At 47.4% G+C, this 21,892-nt stretch overlaps 1 protein-coding gene across 1 annotated transcript in view; it reads right to left on the bottom strand.

Annotated features, from left to right (window-relative positions):
• MYBPC3 (myosin binding protein C3) overlaps positions 1-21,892 on the bottom strand; it is a 337,466-nt gene that overhangs the window by 223,266 nt on the left and 92,308 nt on the right. Inside the window, exons 9-11 of the mRNA XM_069221629.1 lie at positions 19,713-19,769; positions 6,010-6,012; positions 5,091-5,114 (exon numbers count right to left, since the gene is read on the bottom strand). Coding sequence (XP_069077730.1) covers positions 5,091-5,114; positions 6,010-6,012; positions 19,713-19,769 — 84 coding nt within the window. The remainder of the gene's footprint in view (positions 1-5,090; positions 5,115-6,009; positions 6,013-19,712; positions 19,770-21,892) is intronic.

Raw genomic sequence — 21,892 nt, 5'->3', positions numbered from 1 at the left:
GGTATTGGAGGCACTGCTGAGAGTGTTATTGGAGGCACAGCTGAGAGTGTTATTGGAGGCACTGCTGAGAGTGGTATTGGAGGCACTGCTGAGAGTGTTATTGAAGGCACTGCTGAGAGTGTTATTGGAGGCACTGCTGAGAGTGTTATTGGAGGCACTGTTGAGACTGTTATTGGAGGCACTGCTGAGAGTGGTATTGGAGGCACTGCTGATATTGTTATTTGGAGGCACTGCTGAGAGTGGTATTGGAGGCACTGCTGAGAGTGGTATTGGAGGCTCTGCTGAGAGTGTTATTGGAGGCACTGCTGAGACTGTTATTGGAGGCACTGCTGAGAGTGGTATTGGAGGCACTGCTGAGAGTGTTATTGGAGGCACTGCTGAGAGTGGTATTGGAGGCACTGCTGAGACTGTTATTGGAGGCACTGCTGAGAGTGTTATTGGAGGTGCTGCTGAGAATGGTATGTGGAGGCACTGCTGAGAGTGTTATGTGGCGGCACTGCTGAGAGTGTTATTGGAGGCGCTGCTGAGAGTGTTATTGGACGCACTGCTGAGCGTGTTATTGAAGGCACTGCTGAGAGTGGCATTGAAGGCACTGCTGAGAGTGGTATTGGAGGCACTGCTGAGAGTGGTATTGGAGGCACTGCTGAGAGTGTTTTTGGAGGCACTGCTGAGAGTGGTATTGGAGGCACTGCTGAGAGTGTTATTGGAGGCACTGCTGAGAGTGTTATTGGAGGCACTGCTGAGAGTGGTATTGGAGGCACTGCTGAGAGTGGTATTGGAGGCACTGCTGAGAGTGTTATTGGAGGCACTGCTGAGAGTGGTATTGGAGGCACTGCTGAGACTGTTATTGGAGGCACTGCTGAGAGTGGTATTGGAGGCACTGCTGAGAGTGTTATTGGAGGCACTGCTGAGAGTGGTATTGAAGGCACTGCTGAGAGTGTTATTGGAGGCACTTCTGAGAGTGTTTTTGGAGGCACTGCTGAGAGTGGTATTGGAGGCACTGCTGAGAGTGGTATTGGAGGCACTGCTGAGCGTGTTATTGGAGGCTTTGCTGAGAGTGTTATTGGAGGCTCTGCTGAGAATGGTAAGTGGAGGCACTGCTGCTGAGAGTGGTATTGGAGGCTCTGCTGAGAGTGTTATTGGAGGCACTGCTGAGAGTGTTATAGGAGGCACTGCTGAGAGTGTTATTGGAGGCACTGCTGAGAGTGGTATTGGAGGCACTGCTGAGAGTGGTATTGGAGGCACTGCTGAGAGTGTTATTGGAGGCTCTACTGAGAGTGTTATTGGAGGCACTGCTGAGAGTGGCATTGGAGGCACTGCTGAGAGTGTTATTGGAGGCACAGCTGAGAGTGTTATTGGAGGCACTGCTGAGAGTGGTATTGGAGGCACTGCTGAGAGTGTTATTGGAGGCACTGCTGAGAGTGTTATTGGAGGCACTGCTGAGACTGTTATTGGAGGCACTGCTGAGAGTGGTATTGGAGGCACTGCTGAGAGTGTTATTGGAGGCACTGCTGAGAGTGGTATTGGAGGCACTGCTGAGAGTGTTATTGGAGGCACTGCTGAGACTGTTATTGGAGGCACTGCTGAGACTGTTATTGGAGGCACTGCTGAGAGTGTTATTGGAGGCACTGCTGAGAGTGTTATTGGAGGCACTGCTGATATTGTTATTTGGAGGCACTGGTGAGAGTGGTATTGGAGGCACTGCTGAGAGTGGTATTGGAGGCTCTGCTGAGAGTGTTATTGGAGGCACTGCTGGGACTGGTAGAGTGTTATTGGAGGCACTGCTGAGAGTGTTATTGGAGGCACTGCTGAGAGTGGTATTGGAGGCACTGCTGAGAGTGTTATTGGAGGCACTGCTGAGAGTGTTATTGGAGGCACTGCTGAGACTGTTATTGGAGGCACTGCTGAGAGTGGTATTGGAGGCACTGCTGAGAGTGTTATTGGAGGCACTGCTGAGAGTGGTATTGGAGGCACTGCTGAGAGTGTTATTGGAGGCACTGCTGAGACTGTTATTGGAGGCACTGCTGAGAGTGTTATTGGAGGCACTGCTGAGAGTGTTATTGGAGGCACTGCTGATATTGTTATTTGGAGGCACTGCTGAGAGTGGTATTGGAGGCAGTGCTGAGAGTGGTATTGGAGGCTCTGCTGAGAGTGTTATTGGAGGCACTGCTGGGACTGGTATTGGAGGCACTGCTGAGAGTGGTATTGGAGGCACTGCTGAGAGTGGTATTGGAGGCACTGCTGAGAGTGGTATTGGAGGCACTGCTGAGAGTGTTATTGGAGGCACTGCTGAGAGTGTTATTGGAGGCACTGCTGAGAGTGGTATTGGAGGCACTGCTGAGAGTGTTATTGGAGGCACTGCTGAGAGTGTTATTGGAGGCACTGCTGAGAGTGGTATTGGAGGCACTGCTGAGCGTGTTATTGGAGGCACTGCTGAGAGTGTTATTGGAGGCACTGCTGAGAGTGTTATTGGAGGCACTGCTGAGAGTGGTATTGGAGGCACTGCTGAGAGTGGTATTGGAGGCACTGCTGAGAGTGTTTTTGGAGGCACTGCTGAGACTGTTATTGGAGGCTCTGCAGAGAGTGTTATTGGAGGCACTGCTGAGAGTGTTATTGGAGGCACTGCTGAGAGTGGTATTGGAGGCACTGCTGAGACTGTTATTGGAGGTACTGCTGAGAGTGTTATTAGAGGCACTGCTGAGAGTGTTATTGGAGGCACTGCTGAGAGTGGTATTGAAGGCACTGCTGAGAGTGGTATTGGAGGCACTGCTGAGAGTGGTATTGGAGGCACTGCTGAGAGTGGTATTGAAGGCACTGCTGAGAGTGGTATTGGAGGCACTGCTAAGAGTGGTATTGGAGGCACTGCTGAGAGTGGTTTTGGAGGCACTGCTGAGAGTGTTATGTGGCGGCACTGCTGAGAGTGGTATTGGAGGCACTGCTGAGAGTGGTATTGGAGGCACTGCTGAGAGTGTTATTGGAGGCACTGCTGAGACTGTTATTGGAGGCACTGCTGAGACTGTCATTGGAGGCACTGCTGAGAGTGTTATTGGAGGCACTGCTGAGAGTGGTATTGGAGGCACTGCTGAGAGTGTTTTTGGAGGCACTGCTGAGAGTGGTATTGGAGGCACTGCTGAGAGTGGTATTGGAGGCACTGCTGAGAGTGTTATTGGAGGCTCTGATGAGAGTGTTATTGGAGGCTCTGCTGAGAGTGTTATTGGAGGCACTGCTGAGAGTGTTATTGGAGGCACTGCTGAGAGTGGTATTGGAGGCACTGCTGAGAGTGGTATTGGAGGCACTGCTGAGAGTGTTATTGGACGCACTGCTGAGAGTGTTATTGGAGGCACTGCTGAGAGTGGTATTGGAGGCACTGCTGAGAGTGGTATTGGAGGCACTGCTGAGAGTGGTATTGGAGGCACTGCTGAGACTGTTATTGGAGGCACTGCTGAGAGTGTTATTGGAGGCACTGCTAAGAGTGGTATTGGAGGCACTGCTGAGAGTGTTATTGGAGGCTCTGCTGAGAGTGTTTTTGGAGGCACTGCTGAGAGTGTTTTTGGAGGCACTGCTGAGAGTGGTATTGGAGGCATCTGCTGAGAGTGTTATTGGAGGCACTGCTGAGAGTGGTATTGGAGGCACTGCTGAGACTGTTATTGGAGGCACTGCTGAGACTGTTATTGGAGGCACTGCTGAGAGTGTTATGTGGCGGCACTGCTGAGACTGTTATTGGAGGCACTGCTGAGAGTGGTATTGGAGGCACTGCTCAGAGTGTTATTGAAGGCACTGCTCAGAGTGTTTTTGGAGGCACTGCTGAGAGTGTTATTGGAGGCACTGCTGAGAGTGTTATTGAAGGCACTGCTGAGAGTGTTTTTGGAGGCTCTGCTGAGAGTGTTTTTGGAGGCACTGCTGAGAGTGTTTTTGGAGGCACTGCTGAGAGTGGTATTGGAGGCACTGATGAGAGTGTTTTTGGAGGCACTGCTGAGAGTGTTTTTGGAGGCACTGCTGAGAGTGTTTTTGGAGGCACTGCTGAGAGTGGTATTGGAGGCACTGTTGAGAGTGGTATTGGAGGCACTGCTGAGAGTGGTATTGGAGGCACTGCTGAGAGTGGTATTGGAGGCACTGCTGAGGCTGTTATTGGAGGCACTGCAGAGAGTGGTATTGGAGGCACTGCTGAGAGTGTTATTGAAGGCACTGCTGAGAGTGTTTTTGGAGGCACTGCTGAGCGTGTTATTGGAGGCACTGCTGAGAGTGTTATTGGAGGCACTGCTGAGAGTGTTATTGAAGGCACTGCTGAGAGTGTTTTTGGAGGCTCTGCTGAGAGTGTTTTTGGAGGCACTGCTGAGAGTGTTTTTGGAGGCACTGCTGAGAGTGGTATTGGAGGCACTGCTGAGAGTGTTTTTGGAGGCACTGCTGAGAGTGTTTTTGGAGGCACTGCTGAGAGTGGTATTGGAGGCACTGCTGAGAGTGGTATTGGAGAAACTGCAGAGAGTGGTATTGGAGGCACTGCTGAGAGTGGTATTGGAGGCACTGCTGAGAGTGGTATGTGGAGCTGCTGCTGAGAGTCTTATTGGAGGCACTGCTGAGAGTGGTATGTGGAGCTGCTGCTGAGAGTGGTATGTGGAGCTGCTGCTGAGAGTGTTATTGGAGGCGCTGCTGAGAGTGGTATGTGGAGCTGCTGCTGAAGTGTGAAGGAGCAAGCACCTCTGTTTCAAGCATGGAGGAAGGCATGTCATATTTGGTTTTCAGCAGTCACTGTTCAGACATACAGACTGAGACACCAGTGAGAGTGAAGCGGTTAAACTAGTGTCAGGAGACATTCTCTGATTGGAGGGTGTAGGGAATCACTACTGTTGTGGATGATCTGAGTAAGGACAGGTGAGTCTGCTGTCGGGTGGGGTGTGCGGAGAGTAGACAGTGGTTCCAGGGACTCCTGCGGAGAGAGTTTAATGCACTTCACAGTAGTAAGTGAGTGAGGAAGATACACACAGGACACTTGGAGCAGGAAGTCATCTCTGGGTCTGGATGTGAAGCAGTTGAGGTTTTGAGGGTGTGTTACTTCACACAGGGAACTAGAGATGGTTCTCTCAAACTCTTACCGATTCACCGAGCGCAGGAAGCTGCTGGACTCAGAGGCAAGAGCCACTCAGACGTGCATGCACATGTCACATCATTGTTGGTGGACGAGAGACATGGTGATAGCAAGACATATTACTACATGTAACTGTCACAGCATTATTATCACATCCACTCCTTCACCCACTGGGCATAGGCACAGAGGGGTGGGGTGATGCCGTGCACATCCAACCTCCTGGCACAGCTGCCAGGCGCACCACCATCACTGGTGAAGAGCCGAACACCAAAGGACATGCCAATGCACTGGCACCATGCACACCACCAGAAAGGGTTGTGCATGCCCCTGCACTAGGTAATGCACAGCAACAGCATGGGTGGGGCACACTCCCGCACTAGGTAGTGCTGTGCCACCGGGCACACCACCAGCATTGGTGGAGCAGACTGCAAAACATGCCAATGTCATGCTGTGAGACAACACCGCCTTGGGTGACGCACGGGCAGCAGTTGGTCACCCAGTGCCACTGATCACACCGCAAGGGTGTGCAGCCCACGCTGCAGTACCTGCAACCCGCCACACACAGCGCTGGCGGGATACAGCGTCTAACTCATCAATGGATACAAGACAGCAAGAACATGCAGAGAAGAGCTGGTGAGAGAAGAAGCTGAAGATGGTGCTGAGAGATGCCAGAGAGGAATAAATCAGAGTGAACTACAAGAAGAAGAAGTCAGTGGATACAAGGGAGGGGGGCAACATGCAATAGAAAACTGAGAGAAGAAAGTGAGAGGAAAGAAAGGATCATAAGAAGAAAGAATGAAGAACAGAGCTGAGTGGAAGAATGAAATATATAAGGGAGGGCAGGAGTACTAACCCAGACTCCACCCTCCCTTTCCAACCTTGGAACCTTCCTAGCTTAGCATGCATGTAATGTAAACACATCTTACTCTCTGAAACAGGCACCACCGGAGAGCATCCAGCAGGGGTCCAATGTGGGGGATCCAGATACCACCCAGAGGGAACATGGGTCAGGACCAGGGGCCATTGAAACGAGAGGTGGTCATCCAGACGAGAGCAGAGGGGGACACAGGGAGTGGAAAAAGGAGAATGAGATGATGATTTAGAAAAGCATATAGTGAGCAGGGGCTCTCATCCCTCTGTGGAGCAATGAACAACCATTTGTCAGAGCAGGAATCGAAAACATGCATCAGAGCAATAGTAAGAAACATGTGTCAGAGCCTGAATCAGACATGTGTCAGAGCAGGAATCAGAAACATGTATCAGAGCATGAAACAGAACCACGTGACAGAACCTGAGTCAGAAATGTGTCAGAGCAGGAATCAGAAACATGTATCAGAGCATGAAACAGAACCGTGTGACAGAGCCTGAATCAGAAATGTGTCAGAGCAGAAATCAGAAACATGTATCAGAGCATGAAACAGAACCACGTGACAGAGCCAGAATCAGAAATGTGTCAGAGCAGAAATCAGAAACATGTATCAGAGCAGGAATCAGAAACATGTATCAGAGCATGAAACAAAACCGTGTGACAGAGCCTGAGTCAGAAATGTGTCAGAGCAGGACTCAGAAACATGTATCAGAGCATGAAACAGAACCGTGTGACAGAGCCTGAGTCAGAAATGTGTCAGAGCAGGAATCAGAAACATGTATCAGAGCATGAAACAGAACCGTGTGACAGAGCCTGAATCAGAAATGTGTCAGAACAAGAATCAGAAACATGTATTAGAGCATGAAACAGAACCGTGTGACAGAGCCTAAATCAGAAATGTGTCAGAACAGGAATCAGAAACATGTATCAGAGCATGAAACAGAACCGTGTGACAGAGCCTGAATCAGAAATGTGTCAGAACAGGAATCAGAAACATGTATCAGAGCATGAAACAGAACCACATGACAGAGCCTTAATCAGAAATGTGTCAGAGCAGGAATCAGAAACATGTATCAGAGCATGAAACAGAACCACATGACAGAGCCTTAATCAGAAATGTGTCAGAGCAGGAATCAGAAACATGTATCAGAGCATGAAACAGAACCGTGTGACAGAGCCTGAGTCAGAAATGTGTCAGTATCAGAGCATGAAACAGAACCACGTGACAGAGCCTGAATCAGAAATGTGTCAGAGCAGGACTCAGAAACATGTATCAGAGCATGAAACAGAACCGTGTGACAGAGCCTGAATCAGAAATGTGTCAGAGCAGGAGTCAGAAACATGTATCAGAGCATGAAACAGAACCACGTGACAGAGCCTGAATCAGAAATGTGTCAGAGCAGGAATCAGAAGCATGTATCAGAGCATGAAACAGAACCGTGTGACAGAGCCTGAGTCAGAAATGTATCAGAGCAGGAATCAGAAACATGTATCAGAGCATGAAACAGAACCACGTGACAGAGCCTGAATCAGAAATGTATCAGAGCAGGAATCAGAAACATGTATCAGAGCATGAAACAGAACCGTGTGACAGAGCCTGAATCAGAAATGTGTCAAAACAAGAATCAGAAACATGTATCAGAGTATGAAACAGAACCGTGTGACAGAGCCTGAATCAGAAATGTGTCAGAACAGGAATCAGAAACATGTATCAGAGCATGAAACAGAACCGTGTGACAGAGCCTGAATCAGAAATGTGTCAGAACAGGAATCAGAAACATGTATCAGAGCATGAAACAGAACCACATGACAGAGCCTTAATCAGAAATGTGTCAGAGCAGGAATCAGAAACATGTATCAGAGCATGAAACAGAACCACGTGACAGAGCCTTAATCAGAAATGTGTCAGAGCAGGAATCAGAAACATGTATCAGAGCATGAAACAGAACCACGTGACAGAGCCTGAATCAGAAATGTGTCAGAGCAGGAATCAGAAGCATGTATCAGAGCATGAAACAGAACCGTGTGACAGAGCCTGAATCAGAAATGTATCACAGCAGGAATCAGAAACATGTATCAGAGCATGAAACAGAACCGTGTGACAGAGCCTGAATCAGAAATGTGTCAGAACAGGAATCAGAAACATGTATCAGAGCATGAAACAGAACCGTGTGACAGAGCCTGAATCAGAAATGTGGCAGAACAGGAATCAGAAACATGTATCAGAGCATGAAACAGAACCACGTGACAGAGCCTGAATCAGAAATGTGTCAGAGCAGGAATCAGAAACATGTATCAGAGCATGAAACAAAACCGTGTGACAGAGCCTGAGTCAGAAATGTGTCAGAGCAGGAATCAGAAACATGTATCAGAGCGTGAAACAGAACCACGTGACAGAGCCTGAATCAGAAATGTATCAGAGCAGGAATCAGAAACATGTATCAGAGCATGAAACAGAACCATGTGACAGAGCCTGAATCAGAAATGTATCAGAGCAGGAATCAGAAACATGTATCAGAGCATGAAACAGAACCGTGTGACAGAGCCTGAATCAGAAATGTGTCAAAACAAGAATCAGAAACATGTATCAGAGCATGAAACAGAACCGTGTGACAGAGCCTGAATCAGACATGTGTCAGAACAGGAATCAGAAACATGTATCAGAGCATGAAACAGAACCGTGTGACAGAGCCTGAATCAGAAATGTGTCAGAACAGGAATCAGAAACATGTATCAGAGCATGAAACAGAACCACGTGACAGAGCCTGAATCAGAAATGTGTCAGAGCAGGAATCAGAAACATGTATCAGAGCATGAAACAAAACCGTGTGACAGAGCCTGAGTCAGAAATGTGTCAGAGCAGGAATCAGAAACATGTATCAGAGCATGAAACAGAACCACGTGACAGAGCCTGAATCAGAAATGTGTCAGAGCAGGAATCAGAAACATGTATCAGAGCATGAAACAGAACCACGTGACAGAGCCTGAATCAGAAATGTGTCAGAGCAGGAATCAGAAACATGTATCAGAGCATGAAACAGAACCGTGTGACAGAGCCTGAGTCAGAAATGTATCAGAGCAGGAATCAGAAACATGTATCAGAGCATGAAACAGAACCGTGTGACAGAGCCTGAGTCAGAAATGTATCAGAGCAGGAATCAGAAACATGTATCAGAGCATGAAACAGAACCACGTGACAGAGCCTGAATCAGAAATGTATCAGAGCAGGAATCAGAAACATGTATCAGAGCATGAAACAGAACGGTGTGACAGAGCCTGAATCAGAAATGTGTCAAAACAAGAATCAGAAACATGTATCAGAGCATGAAACAGAACCGTGTGACAGAGCCTGAGTCAGAAATGTGTCAGAGCAGAAATCAGAAACATGTATCAGAGCATGAAACAGAAATGTGGCAGAGCAGGAATCAGAAACATGTATGTGAGCATGAAACAAAACCGTGTGACAGAGCCTGAGTCAGAAATGTGTCAGAGCAGGACTCAGAAACATGTATCAGAGCATGAAACAGAAGCGTGTGACAGAGCCTGAATCAGAAATGTATCAGAGCAGGAATCAGAAACATGTATCAGAGCATGAAACAGAACGACGTGACAGAGCCTGAATCAGAAATGTGTCAGAGCAGGACTCAGAAACATGTATCAGAGCATGAAACCGAACCGTGTGACAGAGCCTGAATCAGAAACGTGTCAGAACAGGAATCAGAAACATGTATCAGAGCATGAAACAGAACCGTGTGACAGAGCCTGAATCAGAAATGTGCCAGAGCAGGAATCAGAAACATGTATCAGAGCATGAAACAGAACGACGTGACAGAGCCTGAATCAGAAATGTGTCAGAGCAGGACTCAGAAACATGTATCAGAGCATGAAACCGAACCGTGTGACAGAGCCTGAATCAGAAACGTGTCAGAACAGGAATCAGAAACATGTATCAGAGCATGAAACAGAACCGTGTGACAGAGCCTGAATCAGAAATGTATCAGAGCAGGAATCAGAAACATGTATCAGAGCATGAAACAGAACCACGTGACAGAGCCTTAATCAGAAATGTGTCAGAGCAGGGATCAGAAACATGTATCAGAGCATGAAACAGAACCACCTGACAGAGCCTTAATCAGAAATGTGTCAGAGCAGGAATCAGAAACATGTATCAGAGCATGAAACAGAACCGTGTGACAGAGCCTGAGTCAGAAATGTGTCAGTATCAGAGCATGAAACAGAACCACGTGACAGAGCCTGAATCAGAAATGTGTCAGAGCAGGACTCAGAAACATGTATCAGAGCATGAAACAGAACCGTGTGACAGAGCCTGAATCAGAAATGTGTCAGAGCAGGAGTCGGAAACATGTATCAGAGCATGAAACAGAACCACGTGACAGAGCCTGAATCAGAAATGTGTCAGAGCAGGAGTCAGAAACATGTATCAGAGCATGAAACAGAACCACGTGACAGAGCCCGAATCAGAAATGTGTCAGAGCAGGAGTCAGAAACATGTATCAGAGCATGAAACAAAACCGTGTGACAGAGCCCAAATCATAAATGTGTCAGAGCAGGAATCAGAAACATGTATCAGAGCATGAAACAGAACCACGTGACAGAGCCTGAATCAGAAATGTATCAGAGCAGGAATCAGAAACGTGTATCAGAGCATGAAACAGAACCACGTGACAGAGCCTTAATCAGAAATGTGTCAGAGCAGGAATCAGAAACATGTATCAGAGCATGAAACAGAACCACGTGACAGAGCCTTAATCAGAAATGTGTCAGAGCAGGAATCAGAAACATGTATCAGAGCATGAAACAGAACCGTGTGACAGAGCCTGAGTCAGAAATGTGTCAGTATCAGAGCATGAAACAGAACCACGTGACAGAGCCTGAATCAGAAATGTGTCAGAGCAGGACTCAGAAACATGTATCAGAGCATGAAACAGAACCGTGTGACAGAGCCTGAATCAGAAATGTGTCAGAGCAGGAGTCAGAAACATGTATCAGAGCATGAAACAGAACCACGTGACAGAGCCTGAATCAGAAATGTGTCAGAGCAGGAGTCAGAAACATGTATCAGAGCATGAAACAGAACCGCGTGACAGAGCCCGAATCAGAAATGTGTCCGAGCAGGAGTCAGAAACATGTATCAGAGCATGAAACAAAACCGCGTGACAGAGCCCGAATCAGAAATGTGTCAGAGCAGGAATCAGAAACATGTATCAGAGCACGAAACAAAACCGCGTGACAGAGCCCGAATCAGAAATGTGTCAGAGCAGGAATCAGAAACATGTATCAGAGCACGAAACAAAACCGCGTGACAGAGCCCGAATCAGAAATGTGTCAGAGCAGGAATCAGAAACATGTATCAGAGCAGGAAACAGAACCGTGTGACAGAGCCCGAATCAGAAATGTGTCAGAGCAGGAATCAGAAACATGTATCAGAGCATGAAACAGAACCGTGTGACAGAGCCCGAATCAGAAATGTGTCAGAGCAGGAATCAGAAACATGTATCAGAGCATGAAACAGAACCGTGTGACAGAGCCCGAATCAGAAATGTGTCAGAGCAGGAATCAGAAACATGTATCAGAGCATGAAACAGAACCGTGTGACAGAGCCTGAGTCAGAAATGTGTCAGAGCAGGAATCAGAAACATGTATCAGAGCATGAAACAGAACCGTGTGACAGAGCCTGAGTCAGAAATGTATCAGAGCAGGAATCAGAAACATGTATCAGAGCATGAAACAGAACCACGTGACAGAGCCTGAATCAGAAATGTATCAGAGCAGGAATCAGAAACATGTATCAGAGCATGAAACAGAACCGTGTGACAGAGCCTGAATCAGAAATGTGTCAAAACAAGAATCAGAAACATGTATCAGAGCATGAAACAGAACCGTGTGACAGAGCCTGAGTCAGAAATGTGTCAGAGCAGAAATCAGAAACATGTATCAGAGCATGAAACAGAAATGTGGCAGAGCAGGAATCAGAAACATGTATGAGAGCATGAAACAAAACCGTGTGACAGAGCCTGAGTCAGAAATGTGTCAGAGCAGGACTCAGAAGCATGTATCAGAGCATGAAACAGAAGCGTGTGACAGAGCCTGAATCAGAAATGTATCAGAGCAGGAATCAGAAACATGTATCAGAGCATGAAACAGAACGACGTGACAGAGCCTGAATCAGAAATGTGTCAGAGCAGGACTCAGAAACATGTATCAGAGCATGAAACCGAACCGTGTGACAGAGCCTGAATCAGAAACGTGTCAGAACAGGAATCAGAAACATGTATCAGAGCATGAAACAGAACCGTGTGACAGAGCCTGAATCAGAAATGTGCCAGAGCAGGAATCAGAAACATGTATCAGAGCATGAAACAGAACCACGTGACAGAGCCTGAGTCAGAAATGTATCAGAGCAGGAATCAGAAACATGTATCAGAGCATGAAACAGAACCACGTGACAGAGCCTGAATCAGAAATGTATCAGAGCAGGAATCAGAAACATGTATCAGAGCATGAAACAGAACCACGTGACAGAGCCTTAATCAGAAATGTGTCAGAGCAGGAATCAGAAACATGTATCAGAGCATGAAACAGAACCACGTAACAGAGCCTTAATCAGAAATGTGTCAGAGCAGGAATCAGAAACATGTATCAGAGCATGAAACAGAACCGTGTGACAGAGCCTGAGTCAGAAATGTGTCAGTATCAGAGCATGAAACAGAACCACGTGACAGAGCCTGAATCAGAAATGTGTCAGAGCAGGACTCAGAAACATGTATCAGAGCATGAAACAGAACCGTGTGACAGAGCCTGAATCAGAAATGTGTCAGAGCAGGAGTCAGAAACATGTATCAGAGCATGAAACAGAACCACGTGACAGAGCCTGAATCAGAAATGTGTCAGAGCAGGAGTCAGAAACATGTATCAGAGCATGAAACAGAACCACGTGACAGAGCCCGAATCAGAAATGTGTCAGAGCAGGAGTCAGAAACATGTATCAGAGCATGAAACAAAACCGTGTGACAGAGCCCGAATCATAAATGTGTCAGAGCAGGAATCAGAAACATGTATCAGAGCATGAAACAGAACCACGTGACAGAGCCTGAATCAGAAATGTATCAGAGCAGGAATCAGAAACATGTATCAGAGCATGAAACAGAACCACGTGACAGAGCCTTAATCAGAAATGTGTCAGAGCAGGAATCAGAAACATGTATCAGAGCATGAAACAGAACCACGTGACAGAGCCTTAATCAGAAATGTGTCAGAGCAGGAATCAGAAACATGTATCAGAGCATGAAACAGAACCGTGTGACAGAGCCTGAGTCAGAAATGTGTCAGTATCAGAGCATGAAACAGAACCTCGTGACAGAGCCTGAATCAGAAATGTGTCAGAGCAGGACTCAGAAACATGTATCAGAGCATGAAACAGAACCGTGTGACAGAGCCTGAATCAGAAATGTGTCAGAGCAGGAGTCAGAAACATGTATCAGAGCATGAAACAGAACCACGTGACAGAGCCCGAATCAGAAATGTGTCAGAGCAGGAATCAGAAACATGTATCAGAGCACGAAACAAAACCGCGTGACAGAGCCCGAATCAGAAATGTGTCAGAGCAGGAATCAGAAACATGTATCAGAGCACGAAACAAAACCGTGTGACAGAGCCCGAATCAGAAATGTGTCAGAGCAGGAATCAGAAACATGTATCAGAGCACGAAACAAAACCGTGTGACAGAGCCCGAATCAGAAATGTGTCAGAGCAGGAATCAGAAACATGTATCAGAGCATGAAACAGAACCGTGTGACAGAGCCTGAATCAGAAATGTGTCAAAACAAGAATCAGAAACATGTATCAGAGCATGAAACAGAACCGTGTGACAGAGCCTGAGTCAGAAATGTGTCAGAGCAGAAATCAGAAACATGTATCAGAGCATGAAACAGAAATGTGTCAGAGCAGGAATCAGAAACATGTATCAGAGCATGAAACAGAACCACGTGACAGAGCCTGAGTCAGAGATGTATCAGAGCAGGAATCAGAAACATGTATCAGAGCATGAAACAGAACCACGTGACAGAGGCTGAGTCAGAAATGTGTCAGAGCAGGAATCAGAAACATGTATCAGGGCATGAAACAGAACCACGTGACAGAGCCTTAATCAGAAATGTGTCAGAGCAGGAATCAGAAACATGTATCAGAGCATGAAACAGAACCGTGTGGCAGAGCCTGAATCAGAAATGTATCAGAGCAAGAATCAGAAACATGTATCAGAGCATGAAACAGAACCGTGTGACAGAGCCTGAATCAGAAATGTGTCAGAGCAGGAATCAGAAACATGTATCAGAGCATGAAACAGAACCGTGTGACAGAGCCTGTGTCAGAAATGTGTCAGAGCAGGAATCAGAAACATGTATCAGAGCATGAAACAAAACCGTGTGACAGAGCCTGAATCAGAAATGTGTCAGAGCAGGAATCAGAAACATGTATCAGAGCATGAAACAGAACCGTGTGACAGAGCCTGAATCAGAAATGTGTCAGAGCAGGAATCAGAAACATGTATCAGAGCATGAAACAGAACCGTGTGACAGAGCCTGAGTCAGAAATGTATCAGAGCAGGAATCAGAAACATGTATAAGAGCATTAAACAGAAATGTGTCAGAGCAGGAATCAGAAACATGTATCAGAGCATGAAACAAAACCACGTGACAGAGCCTGAATCAGAAATGTGTCAGAACAGGAATCAGAAACATGTATCAGAGCATGAAACAGAACCGTGTGACAGGGCCTGAATCAGAAATGTGTCAGAACAGGAATCAGAAACATGTATCAGAGCATGAAACAGAACCACGTGACAGAGCCTGAGTCAAAAATGTGTCAGAGCAGGAATCAGAAACATGTATCAGAGCATGAAACAGAACCATGTGACAGAGCCTGAGTCAGAAATGTGTCAGAGCAGGAATCAGAAACATGTATCAGAGCATGAAACAGAACCACGTAACAGAGCCTTAATCAGAAATGTGTCAGAGCAGGAATCAGAAACATGTATCAGAGCATGAAACAGAACCGTGTGACAGAGCCTGAGTCAGAAATGTGTCAGTATCAGAGCATGAAACAGAACCACGTGACAGAGCCTGAATCAGAAATGTGTCAGAGCAGGACTCAGAAACATGTATCAGAGCATGAAACAGAACCGTGTGACAGAGCCTGAATCAGAAATGTGTCAGAGCAGGAGTCAGAAACATGTATCAGAGCATGAAACAGAACCACGTGACAGAGCCTGAATCAGAAATGTGTCAGAGCAGGAGTCAGAAACATGTATCAGAGCATGAAACAGAACCACGTGACAGAGCCCGAATCAGAAATGTGTCAGAGCAGGAGTCAGAAACATGTATCAGAGCATGAAACAAAACCGTGTGACAGAGCCCGAATCATAAATGTGTCAGAGCAGGAATCAGAAACATGTATCAGAGCATGAAACAGAACCACGTGACAGAGCCTGAATCAGAAATGTATCAGAGCAGGAATCAGAAACATGTATCAGAGCATGAAACAGAACCACGTGACAGAGCCTTAATCAGAAATGTGTCAGAGCAGGAATCAGAAACATGTATCAGAGCATGAAACAGAACCACGTGACAGAGCCTTAATCAGAAATGTGTCAGAGCAGGAATCAGAAACATGTATCAGAGCATGAAACAGAACCGTGTGACAGAGCCTGAGTCAGAAATGTGTCAGTATCAGAGCATGAAACAGAACCTCGTGACAGAGCCTGAATCAGAAATGTGTCAGAGCAGGACTCAGAAACATGTATCAGAGCATGAAACAGAACCGTGTGACAGAGCCTGAATCAGAAATGTGTCAGAGCAGGAGTCAGAAACATGTATCAGAGCATGAAACAGAACCACGTGACAGAGCCTGAATCAGAAATGTGTCAGAGCAGGAGTCAGAAACATGTATCAGAGCATGAAACAGAACCGCGTGACAGAGCCCGAATCAGAAATGTGTCAGAGCAGGAGTCAGAAACATGTATCAGAGCATGAAACAAAACCGCGTGACAGAGCCCGAATCAGAAATGTGTCAGAGCAGGAATCAGAAACATGTATCAGAGCACGAAACAAAACCGCGTGACAGAGCCCGAATCAGAAATGTGTCAGAGCAGGAATCAGAAACATGTATCAGAGCACGAAACAAAACCGTGTGACAGAGCCCGAATCAGAAATGTGTCAGAGCAGGAATCAGAAACATGTATCAGAGCACGAAACAAAACCGTGTGACAGAGCCCGAATCAGAAATGTGTCAGAGCAGGAATCAGAAACATGTATCAGAGCATGAAACAGAACCGTGTGACAGAGCCTGAATCAGAAATGTGTCAAAACAAGAATCAGAAACATGTATCAGAGCATGAAACAGAACCGTGTGACAGAGCCTGAGTCAGAAATGTGTCAGAGCAGAAATCAGAAACATGTATCAGAGCATGAAACAGAAATGTGTCAGAGCAGGAATCAGAAACATGTATCAGAGCATGAAACAGAACCACGTGACAGAGCCTGAGTCAGAGATGTATCAGAGCAGGAATCAGAAACATGTATCAGAGCATGAAACAGAACCACGTGACAGAGGCTGAGTCAGAAATGTGTCAGAGCAGGAATCAGAAACATGTATCAGGGCATGAAACAGAACCACGTGACAGAGCCTTAATCAGAAATGTGTCAGAGCAGGAATCAGAAACATGTATCAGAGCATGAAACAGAACCGTGTGGCAGAGCCTGAATCAGAAATGTATCAGAGCAAGAATCAGAAACATGTATCAGAGCATGAAACAGAACCGTGTGACAGAGCCTGAATCAGAAATGTGTCAGAGCAGGAATCAGAAACATGTATCAGAGCATGAAACAGAACCGTGTGACAGAGCCTGTGTCAGAAATGTGTCAGAGCAGGAATCAGAAACATGTATCAGAGCATGAAACAAAACCGTGTGACAGAGCCTGAATCAGAAATGTGTCAGAGCAGGAATCAGAAACATGTATCAGAGCATGAAACAGAACCGTGTGACAGAGCCTGAATCAGAAATGTGTCAGAGCAGGAATCAGAAACATGTATCAGAGCATGAAACAGAACCGTGTGACAGAGCCTGAGTCAGAAATGTATCAGAGCAGGAATCAGAAACATGTATAAGAGCATTAAACAGAAATGTGTCAGAGCAGGAATCAGAAACATGTATCAGAGCATGAAACAAAACCACGTGACAGAGCCTGAATCAGAAATGTGTCAGAACAGGAATCAGAAACATGTATCAGAGCATGAAACAGAACCGTGTGACAGGGCCTGAATCAGAAATGTGTCAGAACAGGAATCAGAAACATGTATCAGAGCATGAAACAGAACCACGTGACAGAGCCTGAGTCAAAAATGTGTCAGAGCAGGAATCAGAAACATGTATCAGAGCATGAAACAGAACCACGTGACAGAGCCTGAGTCAGAAATGTGTCAGAGCAGGAATCAGAAACATGTATCAGAGCATGAAACAGAACCATGTGACACAGCCTGAATCAGAAATGTGTCAGAGCAAGAATCAGAAACATGTATCAGAGCATGAAACAGAACCACGTGACAGAGCCTGAATCAGAAATGTGTCAGAGCAGAAATCAGAAACATGTATCAGAGCAGGAATCAGAAATGTGTCAGAGCCTGAATCAGAAATGTGTCAGAATTAGAGTGAGAAACGTGACAGAACAAGAATCAGAAATATATGTTAGAGCTAGAATCATAAACGGGTATCACAGGAAGAATCAAAAACATGTGTCAGAGCAAAACCCAGGTCACACTTGGCTTGCAAACCGACCCTACGCCTGGCAGGAATCACAGGTAGCAGTGACCTCGCACCTGGCTGAAATCACTGGTAGCAGTGACCTCGCACCTGGCTGGAATCACTGGTAGCAGTGACCTCGAACCTGGCTGGAATCACAGGTAGCAGTGACCTTGCACCTGGGTGGAATCACAGGTAGCAGTGACCTCGCCCCTGGCTGGAAACACAGGTAGCAGTGACCTCGCACCTGGCTGGAATCACTGGTAGCAGTGACCTCGCACCTGGCTGGAATCACAGGTAGCAGTGACCTTGCACCTGGGTGGAATCACAGGTAGCAGTGACCTCGCCCCTGGCTGAAATCACTGGTAGCAGTGACCTCGCACCTGGCTGGAATCCCTGATAGCAGTGACCTCGCACCTGGCTGGAATCACAGGTAGCAGTGACCTCGCCCCTGGCTGGAATCACAGGTAGCAGTGACCTCGCACCTGGCTGGAATCCCTGGTAGCAGTGACCTCGCACCTGGCTGGAATCACTGGTAGCAGTGACCTCGCACATGGCTGGAATCACTGGTAGCAGTGACCTTGCACCTGGCTGGAATCACTGGTAGCAGTGACCTTGCAATTGGCTGGAATCACTGGTAGCAGTGACCTTGCATCTGGGTGGAATCACAGGTAGCAGTGACCTCGCACCTGGCTGAAATCACTGGTAGCAGTGACCTCGCACCTGGCTGGAATCACTGGTAGCAGTGACCTTGCAATTGGCTGGAATCACTGGTAGCAGTGACCTTGCACCTGGCTGAAATCACAGGTAGCAGTGATCTCGCACCTGGCTGAAATCACTGGTAGCAGTGACCTCGCACCTGGCTGAAATCACTGGTAGCAGTGACCTCGCACCTGGCTGGAATCACTGGTAGCAGTGACCTTGCAATTGGCTGGAATCACTGGTAGCAGTGACCTCGCACGAGGCTGGAATCACTGGTAGCAGTGAGCTGGACACTTCCCTCACCCCTGGCTAGAACCTGCAGCTGGGAGCGATCATGCCGAACACTCACTCATGACATGAATGACTGATGCCTGTGAACTCCCCTTCACCCCCTCCCATGGCATGGACACACAGTGGACTCTTACCCCCACTCGCCCTCCACTCCGTGGAGGAATCACCTGCACGAGTGGGTGGTTTCTTAACTTTGGACTGTACAGAGTCATCAGAGTCCACAAGAACCCTCACAACTCCAGCAGAACAAAAAGGCTGCAGTCGATTAGAATGAGGCACTGAGGAGGCGTGTGGCAGGTCCAACAGTACCACCTCCTCCCAGTAGACTGTGCTCTAAACTGCAGTAATCCCACTGGGGGTGTCTATAGACATTTCCTCTCCTGACAGGAGGTGCCGCAGGGTGTAGAACACAAGTGCCCTGTGTGAGTGGTACCTCTGAGTGAGTGGTACCTCAGAGCTCCTGCCAGGAGCAGGTCTATCCCAGCAGGAGGCGCTGCAGGAGGCGCTGCAGGGCGGGGATCATAAGTGCCCTGTGTGAGTGGTACCTCAGAGCTCCTGCCAGGAGCAGGTCTCTCCCAGCAGGAGGCGCTGCAGGGCGGGGATCATAAGTGCCTGTGTGAGTGGTACCTCAGAGTGAGTGGTACCTCAGAGCTCCTGCCAGGAGCAGGTCTCTCCCAGCAGGAGGCGCTGCAGGGTGGGGATCATAAGTCCCCTCTGTGATTAGTACCTCAGAGTGAGTGGTACCTCAGAGCTCCGGCCAGGAGCAGGTCTCTCCCAGCAGGAGGCGCTGCAGGGCGGGGATCATAAGTGCCCTGTGTGAGTGGTACCTCAGAGCTCCTGCCAGGAGCAGGTCTCTCCCAGCAGGAGGCTCTGCAGGGAGTGGCACTATGAGTCTTTTCTCAGAATACAGCAGCATGCAGGAAATATTGGAAGGTTGGAAGTTTTTCACTCACCTCTTCTTCAATAAAGCACTGAAATCCAGCTCGCCTGCTTCTTCTTTCCCGTCCCCGCTGCAGAGAGAGAGGGAAGACCAAAGTTAAGTAGGCTTGGGTGTGCAGAGACACTCATGTTAGTCGGGGTCTTGTGCTGTGGTGTCTCTGAAAGCAGGCAGATCAATCTACTCAGTGTTACTGCGGGTGCCTTCCTGTATTACCCCCGATAAATCTACTCAATGTTACTGCTGGTGCCTTCTTGCCTTACCCCGATAAGTCTACTGAATGTTACTGCGGGTGCCTTCCTGCCTCACACTGATAAATCTACTCTTTGTTACTGCTGGTGCCTTCCTGCCTTTCCCGATAAATCTACTCAATGTTACTGCAGGTGCCTTCCTGTCTTACTTTGAGAAATCTACTCAATGTTACTGCTGGTGCCTTCCTCCCTTACCCAATAAATCTACTCAATGTTACTGTGGGTGCATTCTTGCCTTACCCAGATAAATCTACTCAATGTTACTGCTGGTGCCTTCTTGCCTTACCCAGATAAATCTACTCAAAGTTACTGCGGGTGCCTTCCTGCCTTACCCCGATATATCTACTCAATGTTACTGTGGGTGCCTTCTTGCCTCACCCAAATCAATCTACTCACTGTTACTGTGAGTCCTTTCCTGCCTTACCCAGATAAACCTACTCAGTGTTACTGTGGGTACCTTCTTGCCTTACTCAGATCAATCTACTCAGTGTTACTGTGGGTGCCTTCCTGCCTTACCCAGATCAATCTACTCAGTGTTACTGCTGGTGCCTTCTTGCCTTACTCAGATCAATCTACTCAATGTTACTGGTGGTGCCTTCCTACCTTACCCAGGTCAATCTACTCAATGTTACTGCGGGTGCCTTCTTGCCTTACCCAGATCAATCTACTCAGTGTTACTGTGGGTGCCTTCTTGCCTTACTCAGATCAATCTACTCAGTGTTACTGTGGGTGCCTTCCTCTCTCACCCAAATCAATCTACTCAGTGTTACTGGTGGTGCCTTCCTCCCTTAACCAGATCAACCTACTCAATGTTACTGCGGGTGCCTTCTTGCCTTACCCAGAATCAATCTACTCAATGTTACTGTGGGTGCCTTCTTGCCTTACCCAGATCAATCTACTCAGTGTTACTGTGGGTGCCTTCTTGCCTTATCCAGACCAATCTACTCAATGTTACTGCGGGTGCCTTCCTGCCTTACCCAGATCAACCTACTCAATGTTACTGCCGGTGCCTTCTTGCCTTACCCCGATAAATCTACTCAATGTTACTGTTGGTGCCTTCTTGCCTTACCCCGATAAACTACTCAATGTTACTGTGGGTGCCTTCTTGCCTTACCCAGATCAATCTACTCAGTGTTACTGTGGGTGCCTTCCTGCCTTACCCAGATCAATCTACTCAATGTTACTGTGGGTGCCTTCGTGCCTTACCCAGATCAATCTACTCAGTGTTACCGTGGGTGCCTTCTTGCCTTACCCATATCAATCTACTCAAAGTTACTGCGGGTGCATTCCTGCCTTACCCAGATCAATCTACTCAGTGTTACTGCTGGTGCCTTCTTGCCTTACCCAGATGAATCTACTCAATGTTACTGTGGGTGCCTTCGTGCCTTACCCAGATCAATCTACTCAGTGTTACCGTGGGTGCCTTCTTGCCTTACCCATATCAATCTACTCAGTGTTACTGTGGGTACCTTCTTGCCTTACCCAGATCACTCTGCTCAGTGTTACTGCTGGTGCCTTCTTGCCTTACCCAGATCAATCTACTCAATGTTACTGCTGGTGCCTGCTTACCTTACCCAGATCAATCTACTCATTGTTACTGCGGGTGTCTTCTTGCCTAACCCAGATCAATTTACTCAGTGTTACTGCAGGTACCTTCTTGCCTTACCCAGATCAATCTACTCAGTGTTACTGTGGGTGCCTTCCTGCCTTACCCAGATAAATCTACTCAATGTTACTGCTGGTGCCTTCTTGCCTTACCCAGATCAATCTACTCAATGTTACCGCTGGTGCCTTCTTGCCTTACCCAGATCAGTCTACTGAATGTTACTGTGGGTGCCTCCCTGCCTTACCCAGATCAGTCTACTCTATGTTACTGCTGGTGCCTTCTTGCCTTACCCAGATCAGTCTACTCTATGTTACTGCTGGTGCCTTCTTGCCTTACCCA

The sequence above is a fragment of the Pleurodeles waltl genome, chromosome 3_1 (assembly GCF_031143425.1).
Source record: "Pleurodeles waltl isolate 20211129_DDA chromosome 3_1, aPleWal1.hap1.20221129, whole genome shotgun sequence".
Taxonomy (NCBI): domain Eukaryota; kingdom Metazoa; phylum Chordata; class Amphibia; order Caudata; family Salamandridae; genus Pleurodeles; species Pleurodeles waltl.
This window is presented reverse-complemented; position numbering and strand designations above follow the sequence as displayed.